Here is a 17,730-nt window from a genome sequence, read left to right on the forward strand (position 1 = left end):
AGTGAGTTCCCAAAATGCCTTGTGTTATATGGAGGTGGGCATGTACATATAAGGCATATCACCCCCTCTTCAGAGCCAGTAACTTTGGAGTGTCGATGTGGGATCTTACAATCCACCCCCCTTAGGGACCCGACGTCTTGATCAGCAAACTCGCACCACACGGCAGAGTGGCTTTGACACTATTCTGTCACATCCCAAACCGATTCCACCGTAGCACGATATGATCCGCCTTGGGGCCCAGCTACGCCTTTATGGTTTTGTTTCTGGGAACTCACACGAGAACTTCCCGGTGGGTCACCTATCATGGGATTGCTCTCGTCCAAACTCTCTTAACTTCGAAGTTCTGATGGAATCCGAAGTCAATGAGTTCCCAAAAGGGCTCGTGCTATATGAAGGTGGACATGTACATATAAGGCACATCAACCCATCTCCGTTGGTCGATGTGGGATCTTACCGTAACACAACTTGTTCCTTGTTTTTATTTAGCACCTAATATAAATTATAATCGTTCGAGGATTTAAAAAAAAAAAAAAAAAAACTATTTTATAACTAAATTGTTATTTTGCTACTTTAAGAATGTTAAGGAGACACTCTCAAAAGTGAGACTACTCATGTATTAAAAAAACTAAAACTGAAATATGTCTTTCCTAAATTAAAAAAAAAACTATTCATGTATTTTATAAGTGGTTGTCTAACAATAGCTAAAGTCTAAATTGAATGCAAAAAACTAAAACTGAAATATGTCTTTTCTATTTGTCACAAACCCAGGCCGTCCGTGAATAAGGAATATTACTAAGTTAGTGACATCGCATCATTCATGGCAAATTTTGCTATAATACTTTTTAATTTGCAAATTGTTATTTGCACTCCACAATTTTTATTTTGCACTTCAAAATGTCTATAATTAGAAAGAAAAATACACTTGTGAGGAATGTAAAATGAAATTTTTGAAGTGCTAATAACACTTCCCTTTAATTTAATACAACGTTATAATTATATTAAGAGTATAGATAGACTAAAGCACACAAGTTTTAATAATTTAATATCAAATTCATCATATACAAAAGTCAAAATTAAAATCTATCACTTACAATAAAATAAAATAAATAAAACTATTTTCAAATAGTAGTACTAAATGAATTTTCCTTTTCTCCTCATTAATTAAATATCGATTGTCTTTCGAAAAAATCATTTTGTAACACAACTTGTTCCTTGTTTTTATTGAGCACCTCATATAAATTATAATCATTCGAGGATTTAAAAAAATACTATTTTATAACTAAATTGTTATTTTTCTACTTTAGGAATGTTAAGGAGACTCTTTCAAAAGTAAGACTATTCATGTATTATATGTTACATCGTTGTTTAACATCAAATTTCACATGCCAACATTATAAACATTGTGCCAAAAACATGAAATGACATAGAGTCAATAAAGAGTCTCACTTTTGAAAGAGCCTCATTAATATTTCTTTGCTTATCACATAAATGTATTATATACAATCAATCATCATCTCAACAGTTGCATGATAATTGTATTAAATATATGTAATTATTACAATTAAATTCATAATTTCTAACTAAAAGTACAAATAAAATATTAGAAAATTAGTAATTTCTAACTAAAATAGATAAAAATAAAAAAAATAAAAAAGATGATAATAAACAAAACAAAAAAACATTTGACCCCTGAATTTTTTTTTTAAATGTCACGTGCACAACACGTGGTGTGGTTGAGTGTGCGAAGTGTTTATGTGATGAGAGGCCGCATGCGGTTGTCCTCATGCAGAAAACGTAGGCGCGAGCGTAGGACGTGGAAACTTCGCACGTGTGGGCCCCGTGGTGGTACGTGTGGCGGAGCGCCGAGGTGTTGGTTCATTTACGCGGCTGGCACATGTCTCGACGTGACCCCCGTACGGCGTCGTCTCTTCATTCGTTCTTCAGCCAAATCCCAACTTAACGAAAAGAAAGGAACATGTAGGGCCCCTCTAAGATCGCGTGCCCAAGGCAAAATATAAGTGGTTATCATTACCTAGTACTTGCCAAATTATTAGGCTAAACCTTAAGGACAAGGATTGTTTGCCCTCCGTGCTCTTTTATTTGTGTGGTCACAGTTAAATACGTCAACATTTTATATTACTATTTATTTTTGTCTTATTATTTTTATAAAAAAAATATATAAAATGTTAACGTGGTTTAACCGTGACCACACAAAACAAGAAAGCACGGGAGGGCAGACAATCCTTATCCCTTCAACCTTGACACCAGTTGGTTGCTGAATTTTAGGAATTTAGAGTCTTTTATTTATTTATTTTTTTTAAATTTTTTTGTCGAAAGACATAATTTAATAAAGATGAATAAAAATACTCACATCTTCTGCAGAGGTGTTAAACAAGAAATCTAACCAAGAACGTTCCAAATAGAAAAACCCCATGCAAAGCAGTAAATGCAGCAACCTTATAAGCTGTCATGTTTCCATAACATTTGACAAAAAGAAAGTTCACCACACCAATTTGAGCAACTAACAACCTGATATCATGAAGATAGCACTCAAGAGTCACATCTTCAGATTTCAGCCCGTGAAGCATTTGCACCAAGAAAAATAGTCAATAAAAAAGACCTCAAATTTCATTTACCGTATTTCCTTTTCAATCGTTAGAATGCGTAATGCGATTAAACATGTATTAATTGTTCATAAACGACGACATGTATATAGGATTTTAAACTCGACCAGAAGAACTAATGACGACAAAATAGCTCTCCATTGACTGAAAAGCAATTTGCTTAGTTTTGGGCCGTTTATTTAACACGAATTGGAAGAGTTGATATCCACGTAAAGTTACCGCTCCAATCTGCACTGTGTCAAGAAATGGCCCAATATAGATGGGACTTAATGGAACATAAAAAAATGGATCTAATGTATCCAACTGGATTCTCTCTGGATTCTTTTGGTGCGGATCCTAGAGAATAATAAATCATGTTTGTTCGTCGTATATCGTATTGTTAGTTTTTGTCAAGTACTTTTTGTATTTAATTTTAAATAAAAATTTCAGAATGAGGATCCGATGTAAGTTTTAATTTTACAAGTATACAATATTCTAAATTACTTTTATTTGCATAAAACAAAAATTAACCTTGAGTACAATATTATATGTACAGTACCTTGGCCAGGGGATTACAATATTTTGATTTTGATGTATTCGTGTTTTGTTGAAGTTATTGAGAGCAATCTCTTGTGTAGTATGATTTGGGAAAACTTGGTGGGGTTTTTTATTTTTTATTTTTTTATTTTTATGAAACTGATTTCATAAGTGGCCCAAAACATCTTTAGAGCCCATAAGGTACAAAAATGGGCTTCTAATTCAAATTGGGCTAAAAAGGAAAATGTGTTTGAGTTTTAGCATAATCAATTCCAAAAGATAGGTCTTTTTTCAACGTTTCTTTTAAGAGAAATGCTAAGGAAACTCTCTTAAAGTGAGAATTTTTATTGCTTTCTGCCACCTTACACTTTAACATTAATTTTTCTGTCAATATTAGTGCAAGTGGTGAAAGAGAGTCCATGTAGTGTTCCATTTTAGAGAAAATCTCCTTAGCATTTCTCTTCTTTTAAATTCCACTCAATAATGTCATGTCTTTTCCCAATTTCTTCTTTTTTCTTTACATTTAGTATTCTTTCCCTAAAATAGGCTTCATTAAGACTTAACCTCAAACAAATATACATAAGAGGTTTTTTTTTTTTTTCAACATAAAATGATATAAGATGGATTACTCAACCAAAAGTCCAAAACAATCTAAAAAATACAAAAATACAGATAAAAAGTTTCAAACGTTCAATGAAAGCATCAAATTTCAGTTTGGCCAACTATGGACTCGTTTAAGGATGATTTTAAAATGGGGTGTGCTATCTACACACCCCTTTTTACTTCTCACACACCCTTGTTAATTTCTATCCGTTGATCTTCTTCAATTCATCCGATCTAACGGTTAAAAACCAAAAAGATGTGGGAGAAGTAAAAAAGGGTGTGCGGATATCACACCCATTTTAAAATAACTGAAAGTCTTTCGATGAAAATGTATTTAAAACCAATCCTTAATAAAAAAATCCAAATAGATTATGAAAAAGCACTTTAAATGCTTCCGGCAATAAGCACATATATAGTGTTTCTTCCAAAATCAATTTCACCAAAAATAGCATTTAGTCACTTTAAAAACATTTTCAAACGAGCTTCAATGCAAGATTTTGTTTTTCTTTTCATTTGAAATTAAAGATTGAGTAAAATACAAACAAAAGGATCGATGTCATAAGATTGGGAAAAGGATTCTCTCCGGATCCTTTTCATCAAATTCACCCATCAATCAATCTGGGTCCTTGAAATTTGATCAAACGGCTAAAGTTATTATAAATTTTAAAAAGGGTCTCTATTTTTAACCGTTTGATCAAATTTAAAAAATCCGGATTAATTCATACGGTGGATTTAGTTTTTTTTTTTTTTTTGGAGGAAACCAGAAACTAGCATTCAAGGGCATAAAAGGCAGAGGGATACAAAGAGAGCCTAACGCGAGGCCAACAACTGAAGCAACACAAACAAAGCAGCAAAGGGGCTAAACAAGGACACTGGAACCAAATTCAAGTGTTACCCCAAGAACTGCTCATAAAGATGAAAGGGGACAAGGCAAACCATTTCTACTCAAAACATGAACCAACAAAGATGGAGGTCTGAGGACCTAAACATAATTGCATATCTTCGTAATATGACGCGACACCAAGAAATTCGCCGCATGGTTGGCTTACCTGGGAATCCAAAACCAACGACAGTCATGGAAAGCTTCCCCATACTGTTTAACTCGAGATAAGGTGGGAAAAACCTCCTATCTGCCAGCATCCGATGAATGGGATAAAAATGAAATCGTGTCCTTCGAGTCAAATTCAAGAATTACCTGTCGAAGCCCTAACACAATAGCAAGCTCACAACCATGCAGCGTAGCCACAACTTATGTGGTAGCACCATTAGGAGCAAAGAGACCGTGCTGCAACAACAAAGAGACCTCAGGGTCCATGAATCACAACTCCAACAAAACCCTTCAGCGTTAATGAAGACCAGCTGGCATCCACATTTACCTTGAGGAAGAGAGATGTGGGAGGTGACCAAACAACCGTTGGGGCCGCCACCCTAGAAAGAGCTGGGCTGGAAATAGACGGAGGAGCATTCACATGCAAAAAATGCAGAAGTCGAGGTATAAATGGTAAAAAGGACCTAAGAATGGTTGATTGAAGATTGATTATATAGAAATTGGCATCTAGCTTTCCAAATATGACAACAAGTAAAAGCCACATGGGAAAGAAAAAAGTAGTGCTCCTCATTCGATCCCAATCTTGTCGTCGCAATGGTTGAGAACTACTTAAGCCAAGAAGAAATGTGAGTGCGATTAATTCGATAGTTAAGAACATCACCAAACCAAATAAGCTCCACCCAAGGACATATAAAAAGGAGATGTTCCACAAATTCTGGTTAAGAATTACAGATTGGACATCGTGGTGATGGAGCACATTTCCTTCTAAATAAGTTATCCATTGTAGCCAGAGCTCAATGAGCTAGTCTCCACATAAAATGTCGAAGTTTTGGAGGGGTACACAATTTCCAAATAATGTGCCAAACCTGTCGTGAAGGGGTATGAGAAGAAGAGGGTCGAGGATCAAGCTGAGGGCCATGTAAAGACTATGCAAAGTAGTACTGTTGACCTTAAAAATTACAAAGCCTATGTGGCACGCAGGCCGAGTAACTAATAAGCTAACTACGTCATTCGGTTGAATGCGGGGTGTGCCAATTCGTCGGCCGAGCTCGACCGAGGAGTAAAATTTATTGATGTTGCGTTGAGCATGTTGCTGACTTCTTTATCCTACGACTGCGGCCGAGGAATGAACAAATCTCGGCCTTCTGGTTCTCGAGCCTGAAGACAAGACTACTAGTTCTGCGAAGTTCACGAATTGTCGGCGTCAGATTCGGTCATAGTGATTATATTCATGAGAGTATAAGCACGTCGAATCGACACCAGATTATATGGACACAAGTATTCAAAGGTAATGTGTGTCTTGATGGTTAATGTGGTTCGGCCCTCAGAATGCCGAACTCTAAAACTTACTTGGGAGTATCCAATCATAAAACCACTCGGCGTTTAATGCACCGAATGTTGTAACTCGTAACACCTTACTTCGCCAAAAAGGCTAATAAGATGACCTTTGCCAATAAGGATTCAGAAACCCTTCTTGATCGAGACTTGGATAGGTAACCAGTCGGCCTCGACGCAGTGCTGTTTATCCAAATTGAAGGTTCTCCTCGGTCGGCTGATTCTACGGCAACAATGCTGTTTATCCAAACTGAAGGTGTTCGCCGGTTGCCTTCACAGTGCTATTTATCCAGACTGAAGATGTGTCGGCGGGAAAAAGGAAATAAAAAATCTCAAGATGTTTGAGAGGTTTTGCGCAGGGCAGTTGTGTGTTGAATTGGAGGTCCCTGAATTGCAACCTCTTTTCTCTATTTATAGCAGCAAAACCCAATCCTAACCATACTCGAACTAGGACTCCTTACCCCAATCCAACTTATCTCGACCAATCCCACTTCTATTAGGATTTTGAATTCCACCTCTTACTAGGCCACATTCACCTCCACTTTCCGATATCCTTATCTAGCCGAGAATCTTTACTGCATCAGGACTTAACCACTTCATTCATCTGCTTCACAATAGGGCCCACCCACTTCCTATTCATTTGGAACATTCTTTTCCAAACAGGGCTTGGCTGACTTTTAGTTAGGCGGCCTATGAACCGGCTGGTTTGTAGAAATCCTCAAACAGAGCTTTTGGGCCGAGAACAATTTCATACTCGACCCAACCCAATAATTTTAGGTCCAAACAAGTACCCAGACTTTACCGCATATGACCTGTATTTGGTGGAAGGCCAAACCAGACGATCATTGCAACGAAGATCTCCAAGATGAGTAGCCAAAATAGCAGCCATTTCCTTAGACGACAAAAAAGGGTGAAGGAAGCTAAGGTCCCACGAACGGGAAGAAGGATTGATGAGAAATTGAACCCGAGTGGTCCGGGTGACCGACACATCTCCACAGGGCATAAGGTGACCCAACGGAAGAGAAGGAAGCCATTTATCCACCCATAAACGAACAGAATTCCCGTTCATGATTTGCCAATTTGCCTGTTTCATCAAGAGATCATGACCGACTAAAAGGATTTAGTTGAGTAAAATACAAACAAAAGGATCGATGTCATGGACAAATAGGTGGCGCATAGCAGCCACATGGCCAACGGTCGCTTGTCCTACGTTAACATTTTTAATCCCATCTCATGCATGAAAAATAAAAAATGAAAATAAAAAAAAGAGAGATCCGAAATTTTAAATTATTTATTTTGCTTTTTAATTGACTTGTAGTCTTGTCGGCAAGGCAAAGAATTTCGCTTTCACTTTCTCAGTCAGAGACAGCCAGTGCCCGCCCTCCACCTACCGATTCTTCCGCCCAAGTCCTCATTACACCAAAGAAAAATAAGAAAATTGAGATTAATTACCTTAATTAACACTCCATAATCTCAATTATATATATTAGCATTTACGACTCCATATCCCCGGTCCCCAGTCCCCAGTCCCTCTCTCTCTCTCTCTCTCTCTCTCTCTATCTCTGTCTCTGTGTCTGTCTTACCAACCGACTAAGCTTCCCCAAATCTCGACCAAACCGATGGCCTTCGTTTTCGGATTAGTGCTCGGAATACTTGTCGGGCTCGCAATCATCGTCCTCTTTGTTCGGTTCGAGAACCACCGGTCCAAGCTCCGGTCCGAGCTCGCCACCACTGTGGCTGCTTTTGCTCGAATGACCGTCGAGGATTCCAGAAAGCTCTTGCCTCCTCAGTATTACCCTTCCTGGGTCGTCTTCTCTCACCGCCAGAAGTTGAGCTCCCAACTCTCTCTCTCTCTCTCTCGCTCGCTAGAATCTCCCGGGACTAATGTGTTTTCTTTGAAATTTTCAGTTGGGATGGCTCAATTCTCACCTCGAAAAGATGTGGCCTTATATCAATGAGGTAAAAATCCATCTGGGTTTTCTGCATTTTTTTTCAAAATTTTGTGAGTTTGTTAAATTTTGATGATCTTTTGAGGTGGGTTTCTAAAATTGGTGGTGTAGGCAGCGTCTGAGCTGATAAAGACTTCAGCGGAGCCAATTCTGGAGCAGTATAGACCAGTCATATTGTCCTCGCTCAAATTTTCCAAGTTTACTCTTGGTACGGTGGCACCTCAGTTTACAGGTGAGTTCAATTCATTTAATGATTGAAAAAAAAAAAGTTCTCTCTTTTGAATTCTTTGTGCTTGTTTGGAAAGTGGGTTTTCCTTATTTGTCACAAAGATGTCACATTTCCTTATTTTTTACCACAACTTGATTGAGTGTGTAGGTAATCCCTAAATATATCTATAATTCATTAATCTAGACATACTGGCACAAAACCAAGCGCAATGGCGTTCTAATATTCATACAACCTGGGATAAGGCTTTGTTGTTTTTTGGTTGTATTCCATAGATGATAGCTGATTAAAATCTTCCATTTTGTTATGGCTTTAGTGTCATTAAAAACGGGAGCTTTAAATGAAGGGTTTGCAAAGCAATAAGCATTCATTAATGTTGGGGTTCTAATGAGATGGTTTCTTTCATTAGGGGTTTCTATAATTGAAGATGGAGGTGACAGTATCACTATGGAGTTGGAAATGCAGTGGGATGGAAATCCAAGTATAATACTTGCTATCAAAACTTTAGTTGGTGTAGCACTACCGGTGCAGGTAATCTGCAACTTAATGCCTACTTGCTTCAGTCAGTGTAGGTTTTTTCCAAAGCTCATGATGATAATACATACAATTTTGTGTCTGCATATGTCGATTTCAGGTGAAAGATATTGGATTCACGGGGGTATTCAGGCTGATTTTTAAGCCTCTGGTTGACGAGTTTCCGTGTTTTGGAGCTGTTTGCTATTCATTGAGAGAAAAGGTAGCATCCATTTCAAGTTCCAAGTGTAAAAGAATTTTAAAGGGAGAAGTTTTGTACAGATAATATAATTCATTTTACACATGAAAAGGGAGTTCCATGAGACGAAGGTTTGCACTAACATAGCATATTTGTAGGATTATTTATATTCTGTTAGTGAATAGCTAGCTATGCAATTAGATTACCAGAGACACTCAACAACACTAATGTAGCAACTGTGTTGTTTTATTTGCAGAAAAAGTTAGATTTTAAGCTTAAGGTTGTGGGTGGCGACATATCTACATTACCTGGGATATCCGATGCAATTGAGGTTTGAACTATTCCATTAATTTTTCTTTCATTAATTGAGTCTTGCACTTATGTATGATTTTATAATGTCTTGTGACATGATCTTTATTTGAGTACTTGCATGAGTTGGAAACGTAAATGTCATACTTAATGTTCTGTCTTGTAGTGAAAATTTCAAGTATCAGTTGGGAAAACAGTATTTAGGATTGACCTGGTCAATGGAGCTAGGATTTAGAATTACAGAGTGCTGATACTCCCGTAAAAGTGTGCCTTCAGTTCAAGATGAGGTTGTAGTGTTTCCATTATTGTCTGGAATATGCAGACATCGGGTTCCATAGATCCTTGCTTGTGAATTACATTAAACCAATACCAATTGTGAAACGGCTGCACTGGATGAGTTTGCAAGAAATGTATAGTAGTCCACTAGTCTTTCAGCAATATAAGACTTAATTGGTCTTATTTCATGCATGATTATCGTGCATGTTTTGCATAATATGCAGGATTTGTTTTATCATACATACTTGGTTTAATTGAGATGCAAAATTTTTATACAGGGGACCATACGGGATGCTGTTGAGGATTCAATTACATGGCCTGTTCGGAAGATTTTTCCCATTTTGCCCGGGGATTACAGGTAAAGCAGAACGCACAGGATTGTCCCTATGTCACCTATCAATATTGTTAATCGTTTATTCTATGGTTTATGTTTTCAGTTTATGGTTATTTTCTTCATATTTTGATTAACTTCATTTGGTTAGTGATCTGGAGTTAAAGCCAGTCGGAGTGCTAGAGGTGAAACTTGTGCAGGCAAAGGAGTTAACGAATAAAGACATGGTGGGAAAATCAGATCCCTTTGCAAGACTATATATACGACCTTTACCAGACAGAATGAAAAGAAGCAAAACAATTGTAAATTTTGGATCCTCTTATATATCCATTCATTTTACTTATTTGTTTTTCTTTTAATTAGTTTTGAAGAAATTCTATGTTTTTGTCTTCCTCTACAGAACAACGATTTGAATCCCATCTGGAATGAGCACTTTGAATTTATAGTTGAAGATGAAACGACTCAACATTTGGTGGTTAAAGTTTATGATGATGAGGGACTTCAGGCGTCTGAGCTCATTGGATGTGCTCAAGTACAACTGACTGAACTTCAGCCTGGTAAAGTGAAGGATGTATGGTTGAAGCTGGTTAAAAGCTTGGATATCCAAAGAGATAATAAAAACCGCGGGCAGGTTAGAAGACTAATATTCATCCCATAATAAATTGGATTTTGAAATTAGAAGATCATTTTATATGCTCCCACCCACTATAGCTGTTTTTTCTTTCTGATGTATTCTGAAAGAAAATTTCACCTTTTTAAAATGTTTTTCTTTCTGTTTTAGGTGCATTTGGAGCTGTTATATTGTCCATTTGGCATGGAGAATGGCTTTGCTAATCCTTTTACTTCCAACTCCGCAATGACCTCTTTGGAAAAGGCACTTAAAAGTGGAATGAACGGAGCAGATGCTACTGAAAGTGAAAAGGAAGCCACACAGAAGAGAAGGGAGGTCATAATTAGAGGTGTACTAACTATTACTATAATATCTGCTGAAGACTTGCCCCCTGTTGATCTGATGGGGAAGGCTGATCCTTATGTGGTGCTCACCTTGAAGAAATCAGGAACGAAAAACAAAACTAGGGTAAGATTCTGAGTGCCAGAAGACTGTAGATACCTATTTTTCTTCTTTCGACAAAATTATTCCTGTAGTTTTGATTCCTCGTAGAGCTTGCTGCCTTGTTTGATCTGTAGGTTTTGTTGATCCTTAATTTTTTTTCTTCTTTTCTCAGGTTGTTAATGATAACTTGAATCCTGTTTGGAATCAAACTTTCGACTTTGTTGTCGAGGATGGATTGCATGACATGCTCATACTTGAAGTCTGGGACCACGACACTTTTGGCAAGGTAATAATGTTTTCAGTTCTCCATTTGGTTTTTCGAGCGTAGTGGCAATGTTTCTAAAGTGTCTCATGGTAGCTTGGACCTTTACTTTTGAACTTGTGCTAACCTAGGTCCTTTCCATATCGTGCAGGACTATATGGGCAGATGCATCTTGACCCTCACTAGGGTCATCTTAGAAGGGGAATACCAAGACTCGATACCGCTAGATGGAGCCAAATCTGGGAAATTGAACGTGCATCTTAAGTGGAATGCACAACCAATTTACCGCGAGTCTTGATTGATCTCTGTCAACTGTTGTATGGATAACAGTATATGGACGATGTACTACCCACCCGGAGATGTATACAAAGAGCACCAAAGACACCTTCATTTCACACATGCTTGTTGATTCACAAACACGGAAAGTACTCAGATGGTGTACATAGTTGTTTCATAGTACCTGTCATAAATGTAGTGAAGCTGTAGCATGTATACCAATCAAATTCACGGCCTCAGCCGGGAATTACTCGGTTACTGTTTGCTTGGATTGTCGGATTATCGATCTGTGTGTTTTGAAGCGGGATTCTGCTTCTTCACCTTTGGTTACCCTTTATTATTCCATGTTTTTCAGCTACGTTGTGGTTTTTATGGAGGGGTTCTTATGCCTCAATACGACTGAACTGCCCGCCTGACTGCCGCGGAAAATGCAAGTTAATAGGATCGAATGCCACATCGTGAGCTTTGGTGACACTTACACATCTCGGCCGAGTTACTTTTAGGCTGAATTTTCTCACTTGATTGAGTGGTCTCCAACGACTTGGTTCCCTTATTTGCTTGCATTTTTTCCCCCAATTACAGTTATGTGGGACTTAGTTCTAGTAATATAAAATGTTAAAGCATGTTTGAGTTCATAAGATCGCATCTTTTTTTATGGGTGGAAAATACTAACAACCTTCTTAGCTCTTATACAGCAATGTTGCACGATAATTTGAACAATATTTTTCAAGTCGCCTTTCAAAGATTATAAAAAAATTAAATTAAAATCATGTAGGCATCCAACGGCTATTCAGCGTATTGACAAAACATGTTTCTACCAAAAACACTTAAATTTGGGAGGTTTTAATCATCAAACAACGTTTGTCATGTAAAAAGAAAAGCAGAAATGGTAATCCGAGCGAACATCACCCTTTTGTATTTAAATTTAACTCCTTAAAAGGGTCGAAACAGTCGCAAAGCAAAATAAAAATCCAATGCTATAACATATTTTTCATTTCAAAACTTTGTTGCCACGGTTAGTGGCAGCTCCAATACCATGAACAAGTAGCCAACCAACAAGGGATCGTATTGCTTATTTATGCACGTCTCTATACAAGCTAATCCGATGTTTCAACTTCCACGCATCTCTGCATCCTTCAATCAGATATTCATCTAGCAAAAGACCCCTTAAGACGCGATCGATCTTTTTTTCAATACATAGCAATTTCGTCCATTGTCTTCCTAACATTATGCTTCTTCAGTTTTCGCCTCCTGTGATTCGTACTCCTGCATTACCAAAACTCAAATCATATCAAACACATTTACTAATTTGCATTACCGAAAAGTGAATTGCTCGCTGTTTTGGCACCAAAAACATGAATACCGTATGGCTATACTCACCAGTACTGGTTGTCTAATACAAACGCGTCCATTGCGGTTTTCTTCCCATCGTCATTGCGGTTCCAATGATAGAGTGCGTATGTCCTGTTTATAAGCTCAAGCGTGGAATGCCCGTAGCTGGCTTCTCGGAACGCAGAATAATCTGGTTGTGGATTCCTAAACCTACAGAAACCATTGGAGAAATTGTTAGTCATGACTGTCTGCACAAAAAGAACTTGATTTCCCTACAGATTGTGAGTCGTCTTATCTGCATAATGAAATTATGTTTCTTAATTATGCTATCATGTATTTCGACTGATCTTTAACTTATTAACGGAACAAAAAGTGTAATCGAAAAAACTAGAATAAAGTTCTTACCTTCCAGCAAGTCCTTCTTGGTTCCCTCCATCTCCAACAGTTATGTACACAGGAGCCGATTTGTCTGGTATCGGGTACTGGTAACCACTTGTTACGTTGTATCGTATATTGGAGATACGATACTGAAAATAAAGGCGAAAGGAAAACATAAATCTCAATCTAGCGATGAAAATTGTAATTGATATAAGATGAACTAGCACAATATGTATGAACGAAACAAAAAGCCCGTTAAGTATTACAAACTTCAATGGACCTCCATGCCAGAATAACAGACTGTTTGTGTACACAAGAAGATGAACGGAATTGTAAGACTGTACTCCAATGTTGAATGCCGTAGTCATGACTATAGTATCAACTACACCATATCATATGATAGGATGCGATACAAAAACATAAAAGGTAAAGAATCATACCGATCTCTCATAAGCATGGACATGGCCAGCAAACACCACATCAACTTTGTATTGAATGAACCATCTCTCAAACACTGCTCGCATGCTTTCACCTTCCATGTAATGAACGTCGTTACTATTGTATAATGGAACATGCATAAGGACTATGAGCCAAGGTGTCTTTTCCCTGTCAACCCTTTTCAATTCTTCTGCAAGCCACCTCCATTGAGGCGTGTACTTCACTGGTGGGAAAGTTAATAGTTGATGTAAGGTATACTGGCACAAAAAGGTCTGTTCACATATTTGCAAGTGTAGGAATGTACAATTACCAAATGGAGAGTAACTGGACAACACGATTATATGAGCTGATGCACATCTGATGGCATACCAAAGAGGATTGCTACTATTAGAGGCCAAATGAGGAGTAGCATACCGATGAAGATAGTTCTTGAACGGAGTAACTTCTCCCTAGAATATGTACAAAAGTAATGGTTAGATAAAGCAACAATTTTTTGGTTGCCCTGTTAACATGATAGGAGTTTCGGAACACAACAAATCATGTACATAAACTTATTTGGATATCAGTAGAATTTTACAACTTTTTGATGTTGTGGTTCTATATTTTCATCCAATACAGTTCTAGGCGTTCTAGGATTCACACAGCCGACCCACTTAGTGGGATGTGGTTTTGTTGTTGTTGTTGTTGTTTGTACGGTTCTAGGGTCACAGAATAGTAAAAAGAGACTTATAGCGACAAAAGTAACTCAGACAGTTCTGTAAAGCTATGCTTGATACTTTACCATATAAGGCATGTAATCAATTTCATGATTGCCAGCAGACCACATCCATGGCTGATACGCAGTACTTTGCTCGATGAATCGACCCCATGTGTCCCACCGTAAACCCACTTCATTATACTGATATCTATCAGCATAGGAAAGATCTCCAACGAATAAAACAGCCTGTCCTGAACTCTTCATGTAGTGCTCAAGAGTTGACAGAGAGTTAAATGTCTGACCCAAATCACCTGCAACATACAGATAACGATTTATCGGGAGAAACTACAATATTCAACATTATTTTACACACAATGATAAGAATCCTAGGATACAAGTATATCGGGCCGTGGTCACGGCATAGAGAAACTAACTGTTATCGGACCCTTTCCAGAGAGAAAACAACTCACCTATGATCCCAAATGTGTAATGAGAATTTGGATCGATCTTTGGAGGTGTTGTAAACCAAAATTCTCGAGATGATTTGCCATTTCCAATTTTGTAATAGTACTTTGTGTCATACTGAAAACAAGACATAATTGAAGGTTTAGTGAAACTATAAGCAAGAGAATGAACAAGTTTGTATATTGCGTCTAAAACATTGAACAAGGTGGGAACATAAGTTGGGAAACTTGGAGACACCAATTCACAGAGTCGATTAAAACTTTAAATTTACGTTGTTAACTGAGAAGAAATCGCTGTCACAAGATTTTCATAATAGGCAAACCCAGAGAGTGAACATTTCACCACATATGCTTCTACTAGTATACTTCACAAAGTATTAATCATGGTTACCTCTAGGCCATCGACAAGACAGTGATGGATGTAGCCAGACTTATACTGGTAGAAGGTGTAGTTTGTCGCGACACCCTTAGCAGAAAACTCGTATTTTTTCTCTGATGTACCATACTGCACTTTACTATCCCCTGGTTCGTTGGCCGTAACCCATGAGATGATTACAGCCTTTCCATCATAGTCACCTTGGGTGATATGCACCTGCAATGAATGTATAAAGTGTATAAGAACATTACAGCTCAAAACATCAATATTGGTAAAGGATTTTCATCCTATTCGTATTAAATATAGCACTTTTGATTTAATCAAAATTGTTGGAAGAAATCAGGAACCGTAACTTTCCACATCCCGAATTCTGAAAACCTGTAAAATGTGCCTATTTTTCTACAGCAATATCAAACAGCTATGAATTCTCACTTGCTGTGGAGCATTGTAACCCTTTGGCACCGCAAATACTTTATTGTTCAGAGGGATGTCAACCGATGGATAATCAGATCGAATGAAAGTACTCGTGATTCCTGCAGCATTCCCACTCCTCACAACGCTCAACAAGACGAAGGAGGTAAGAATAATTTGAAGCAGCGTGGACTCCGTCCTAGTAACAGCTGCCGTCATTGTTCATTCAGCAAATTACACTAAAACTAACTCCACCTACAAGAAGAATAAGAAATAAGCAATCAGCCATATCAGCCATATCAGCGACCCGAAAAACCAACTGAAGAAGAAACATTTGACGAAAGGGGATAAAAGACAATTTCTGTGATCCTCCTCTCAATCGAGGCCACATCAAATTTTCAAATTTTCACAAACCCTTCCAATTTTTACTTGAAAAGCTTTGCAATTGCAAATTCCAACAATCCAACAAGATCAAAGCACCAAAATTTATTAAAAAAAATCACTTGTTAGAGTTAGAGATGGATATAAACAGATGATTTGAGTAAATCAAACACAACCAAACCCATTGAAATTCCAATTGAATTTCTGCTGAATACAAACATTTCCAATCCACATTAACACACAGGAACATAACTAAACAACTAAAAATTCATTATAATTGAATAATTAGAACTAATATTCTGCCGAATTAAATAGATCAAACAGAAAAAAAGAAACTTTCAAAGTTAGAGAGAGAGAGAGAGTACCAGAAATTTATAGCTTGAAGAGGTTGAGGAGAGAGAGAGAAAACGCAGGGGGGGAGAGAGAGATAGTGTGAACTAATTATTAGTTGGAGAGGGAAGGCGTAGATTAGTGGGCATCCGATGAGTTGACGTGGTGTGGCGTAGGTTAGAGGAAACTATAACCTCGGACCATTCGGGTACAGGCGACGAGATTGGATTGGTCTGTTCAGGCTTTTATGAAGGGATGTGTTATCACACGTCTTATTTTAGTTCTCACATATTTCATGATAATTTTTGTTCATTGATTTTCTTCAATTCATTCTATCCGACGGCCGAAAATTAAAAATGTGTGTGAGAAGTTCACACACCCTTATGAAAGGGACCCACACACGGTCCCAGCATGTCTGTCAAAATTCAAACAAGGTGGTACCTTTTTGTCTTTTTATAAAATAAGGAAGTGTTATCTGCACTTCAAAAATCTCATTCTACACTCCTCACAAGTGCATTTTTCTTTCCTAATATAGAAAGTTTGGAGTGTAAAATAAAAATTTTGGAGTGCTAACAAATCCCATAAAATACTGATGGTAATTTGGTAAATTACTAATTATCTAATTAAACATGTTCCATCGTCGTTGGATTCGCTCATCCAAAGGACATGAGATTTTTTTGGGTAAATTACACAGAACTACCTCAACTAACAGTTTCATACCTCGTCTTTAAAAAGTTTCAATGTCATATCTTATCTTTGAATTTGTTACAATGTCATACCTTTCGTCAGTTGTCTGTCAATTCCTCTGTTAAATGCTGACGTGGCTTGAGGCGGGGCCCACTTTCTAATAAAAAATTAATAAAAACTAAAAAAAATCATTTAATATTTTTTAAATATTTATAAATAAATAAATAAAACCTTCAGTTCGTCTACCCCCGTCCCCCATCTTCATCTTCTTCCCCCGACTCCCTTACCTGCAACCCATAAAAAGAAAGAAAGAATAAAAAGTAGAAAAAAACCTAGTTCATCTCCCCCCCCCCCCCCGCACCCGCCCTCTTCCCTCCTCTACACACCCCACTCCTTAAATCCACATCCATTCCTCCCATTTTCTCCGCACCCAGATTCTCCACCCGCGGAATCGACCTGGCAAATAGGGTTTCCCAATTCCAACTCATGAACCCAGCGATGGTTGCGTAGATAGGATATGGGTTTTTTTTTTTTTTTTTTTTTTTTTTCTTCTTCTGGGTTGTAGGTAGGGGGTCAGGGGAAGAAGATGAAGATGGGGAAGAAGAAAGGAGGAGGAGGAGGGTTGGGGGAAGACGAACTGAGGGGTTTTTTTTTTTTTTTTTTTGGGTTGCAGGATGCGACGTCGGGGGAAGAAAACGAAGATGGGGGGGGGGAA

General features: G+C 37.8%; 2 protein-coding genes across 3 annotated transcripts; one reads left to right on the forward strand and one right to left on the reverse strand.

Annotated features, from left to right (window-relative positions):
• The first annotated feature begins 7,644 nt into the window (after positions 1–7,644).
• Positions 7,645–11,879, forward strand: LOC137736192 (synaptotagmin-5). Its single transcript, XM_088685862.1, has 12 exons — positions 7,645–7,953; positions 8,033–8,085; positions 8,187–8,307; positions 8,711–8,832; positions 8,936–9,037; positions 9,270–9,344; positions 9,877–9,956; positions 10,081–10,231; positions 10,330–10,560; positions 10,711–11,007; positions 11,156–11,269; positions 11,397–11,879. The coding sequence occupies exons 1-12, from the start codon at positions 7,746–7,748 to the stop codon at positions 11,541–11,543; spliced, it is 1,701 nt and encodes a 566-aa protein (XP_088541988.1). The 5' UTR covers positions 7,645–7,745; the 3' UTR covers positions 11,544–11,879.
• Positions 11,880–12,410: 531 nt separating this feature from the next.
• On the reverse strand, positions 12,411–16,562 carry LOC137742470 (bifunctional purple acid phosphatase 26). 2 transcript variants are annotated; one of them, XM_068482350.2, is made up of 10 exons: positions 16,364–16,562; positions 15,639–15,872; positions 15,222–15,422; positions 14,837–14,948; positions 14,451–14,677; positions 13,980–14,118; positions 13,672–13,892; positions 13,259–13,380; positions 12,902–13,063; positions 12,411–12,787 (listed from the first exon to the last, which is right to left on the reverse strand). In XM_068482350.2, the coding sequence occupies exons 2-10, from the start codon at positions 15,834–15,836 to the stop codon at positions 12,712–12,714; spliced, it is 1,458 nt and encodes a 485-aa protein (XP_068338451.1). In that variant the 5' UTR covers positions 15,837–15,872; positions 16,364–16,562; the 3' UTR covers positions 12,411–12,711. The 2 variants fall into 2 exon arrangements, with proteins under 2 accessions (XP_068338451.1, XP_088542535.1); XM_088686409.1 differs by having other exon boundaries at positions 13,672–14,118; positions 16,364–16,501.
• Between the last annotated feature and the right edge of the window lie 1,168 nt (positions 16,563–17,730).

The sequence above is a fragment of the Pyrus communis genome, chromosome 15 (genome assembly GCF_041283825.1).
Source record: "Pyrus communis isolate YQ-2024b chromosome 15, ASM4128382v1, whole genome shotgun sequence".
NCBI lineage: Eukaryota > Viridiplantae > Streptophyta > Magnoliopsida > Rosales > Rosaceae > Pyrus > Pyrus communis.

What these genes read in the sequence shown, in the direction of transcription:
- LOC137742470 (XM_088686409.1), bottom strand. Translation starts at nt 15,836, where the DNA reads ATGACGGCAGCTGTTACTAGGACGGAGTCCACGCTGCTTCAAATTATT. An exon ending in GTTACAATGCTCCACAGCAA is followed by an intron (nt 15,423 to 15,638) that starts GTGAGAATTCAT and finishes CATTCATTGCAG; the next exon opens with GTGCATATCACCCAAGGTGA. An exon ending in TTACACATTTGGGATCATAG is followed by an intron (nt 14,678 to 14,836) that starts GTGAGTTGTTTT and finishes TGTATGTTGCAG; the next exon opens with GTGATTTGGGTCAGACATTT.
- LOC137736192 (XM_088685862.1), top strand. Translation starts at nt 7,746, where the DNA reads ATGGCCTTCGTTTTCGGATTAGTGCTCGGAATACTTGTCGGGCTCGCA. An exon ending in GTGTAGCACTACCGGTGCAG is followed by an intron (nt 8,833 to 8,935) that starts GTAATCTGCAAC and finishes TGTCGATTTCAG; the next exon opens with GTGAAAGATATTGGATTCAC. An exon ending in ATAATAAAAACCGCGGGCAG is followed by an intron (nt 10,561 to 10,710) that starts GTTAGAAGACTA and finishes TTTCTGTTTTAG; the next exon opens with GTGCATTTGGAGCTGTTATA.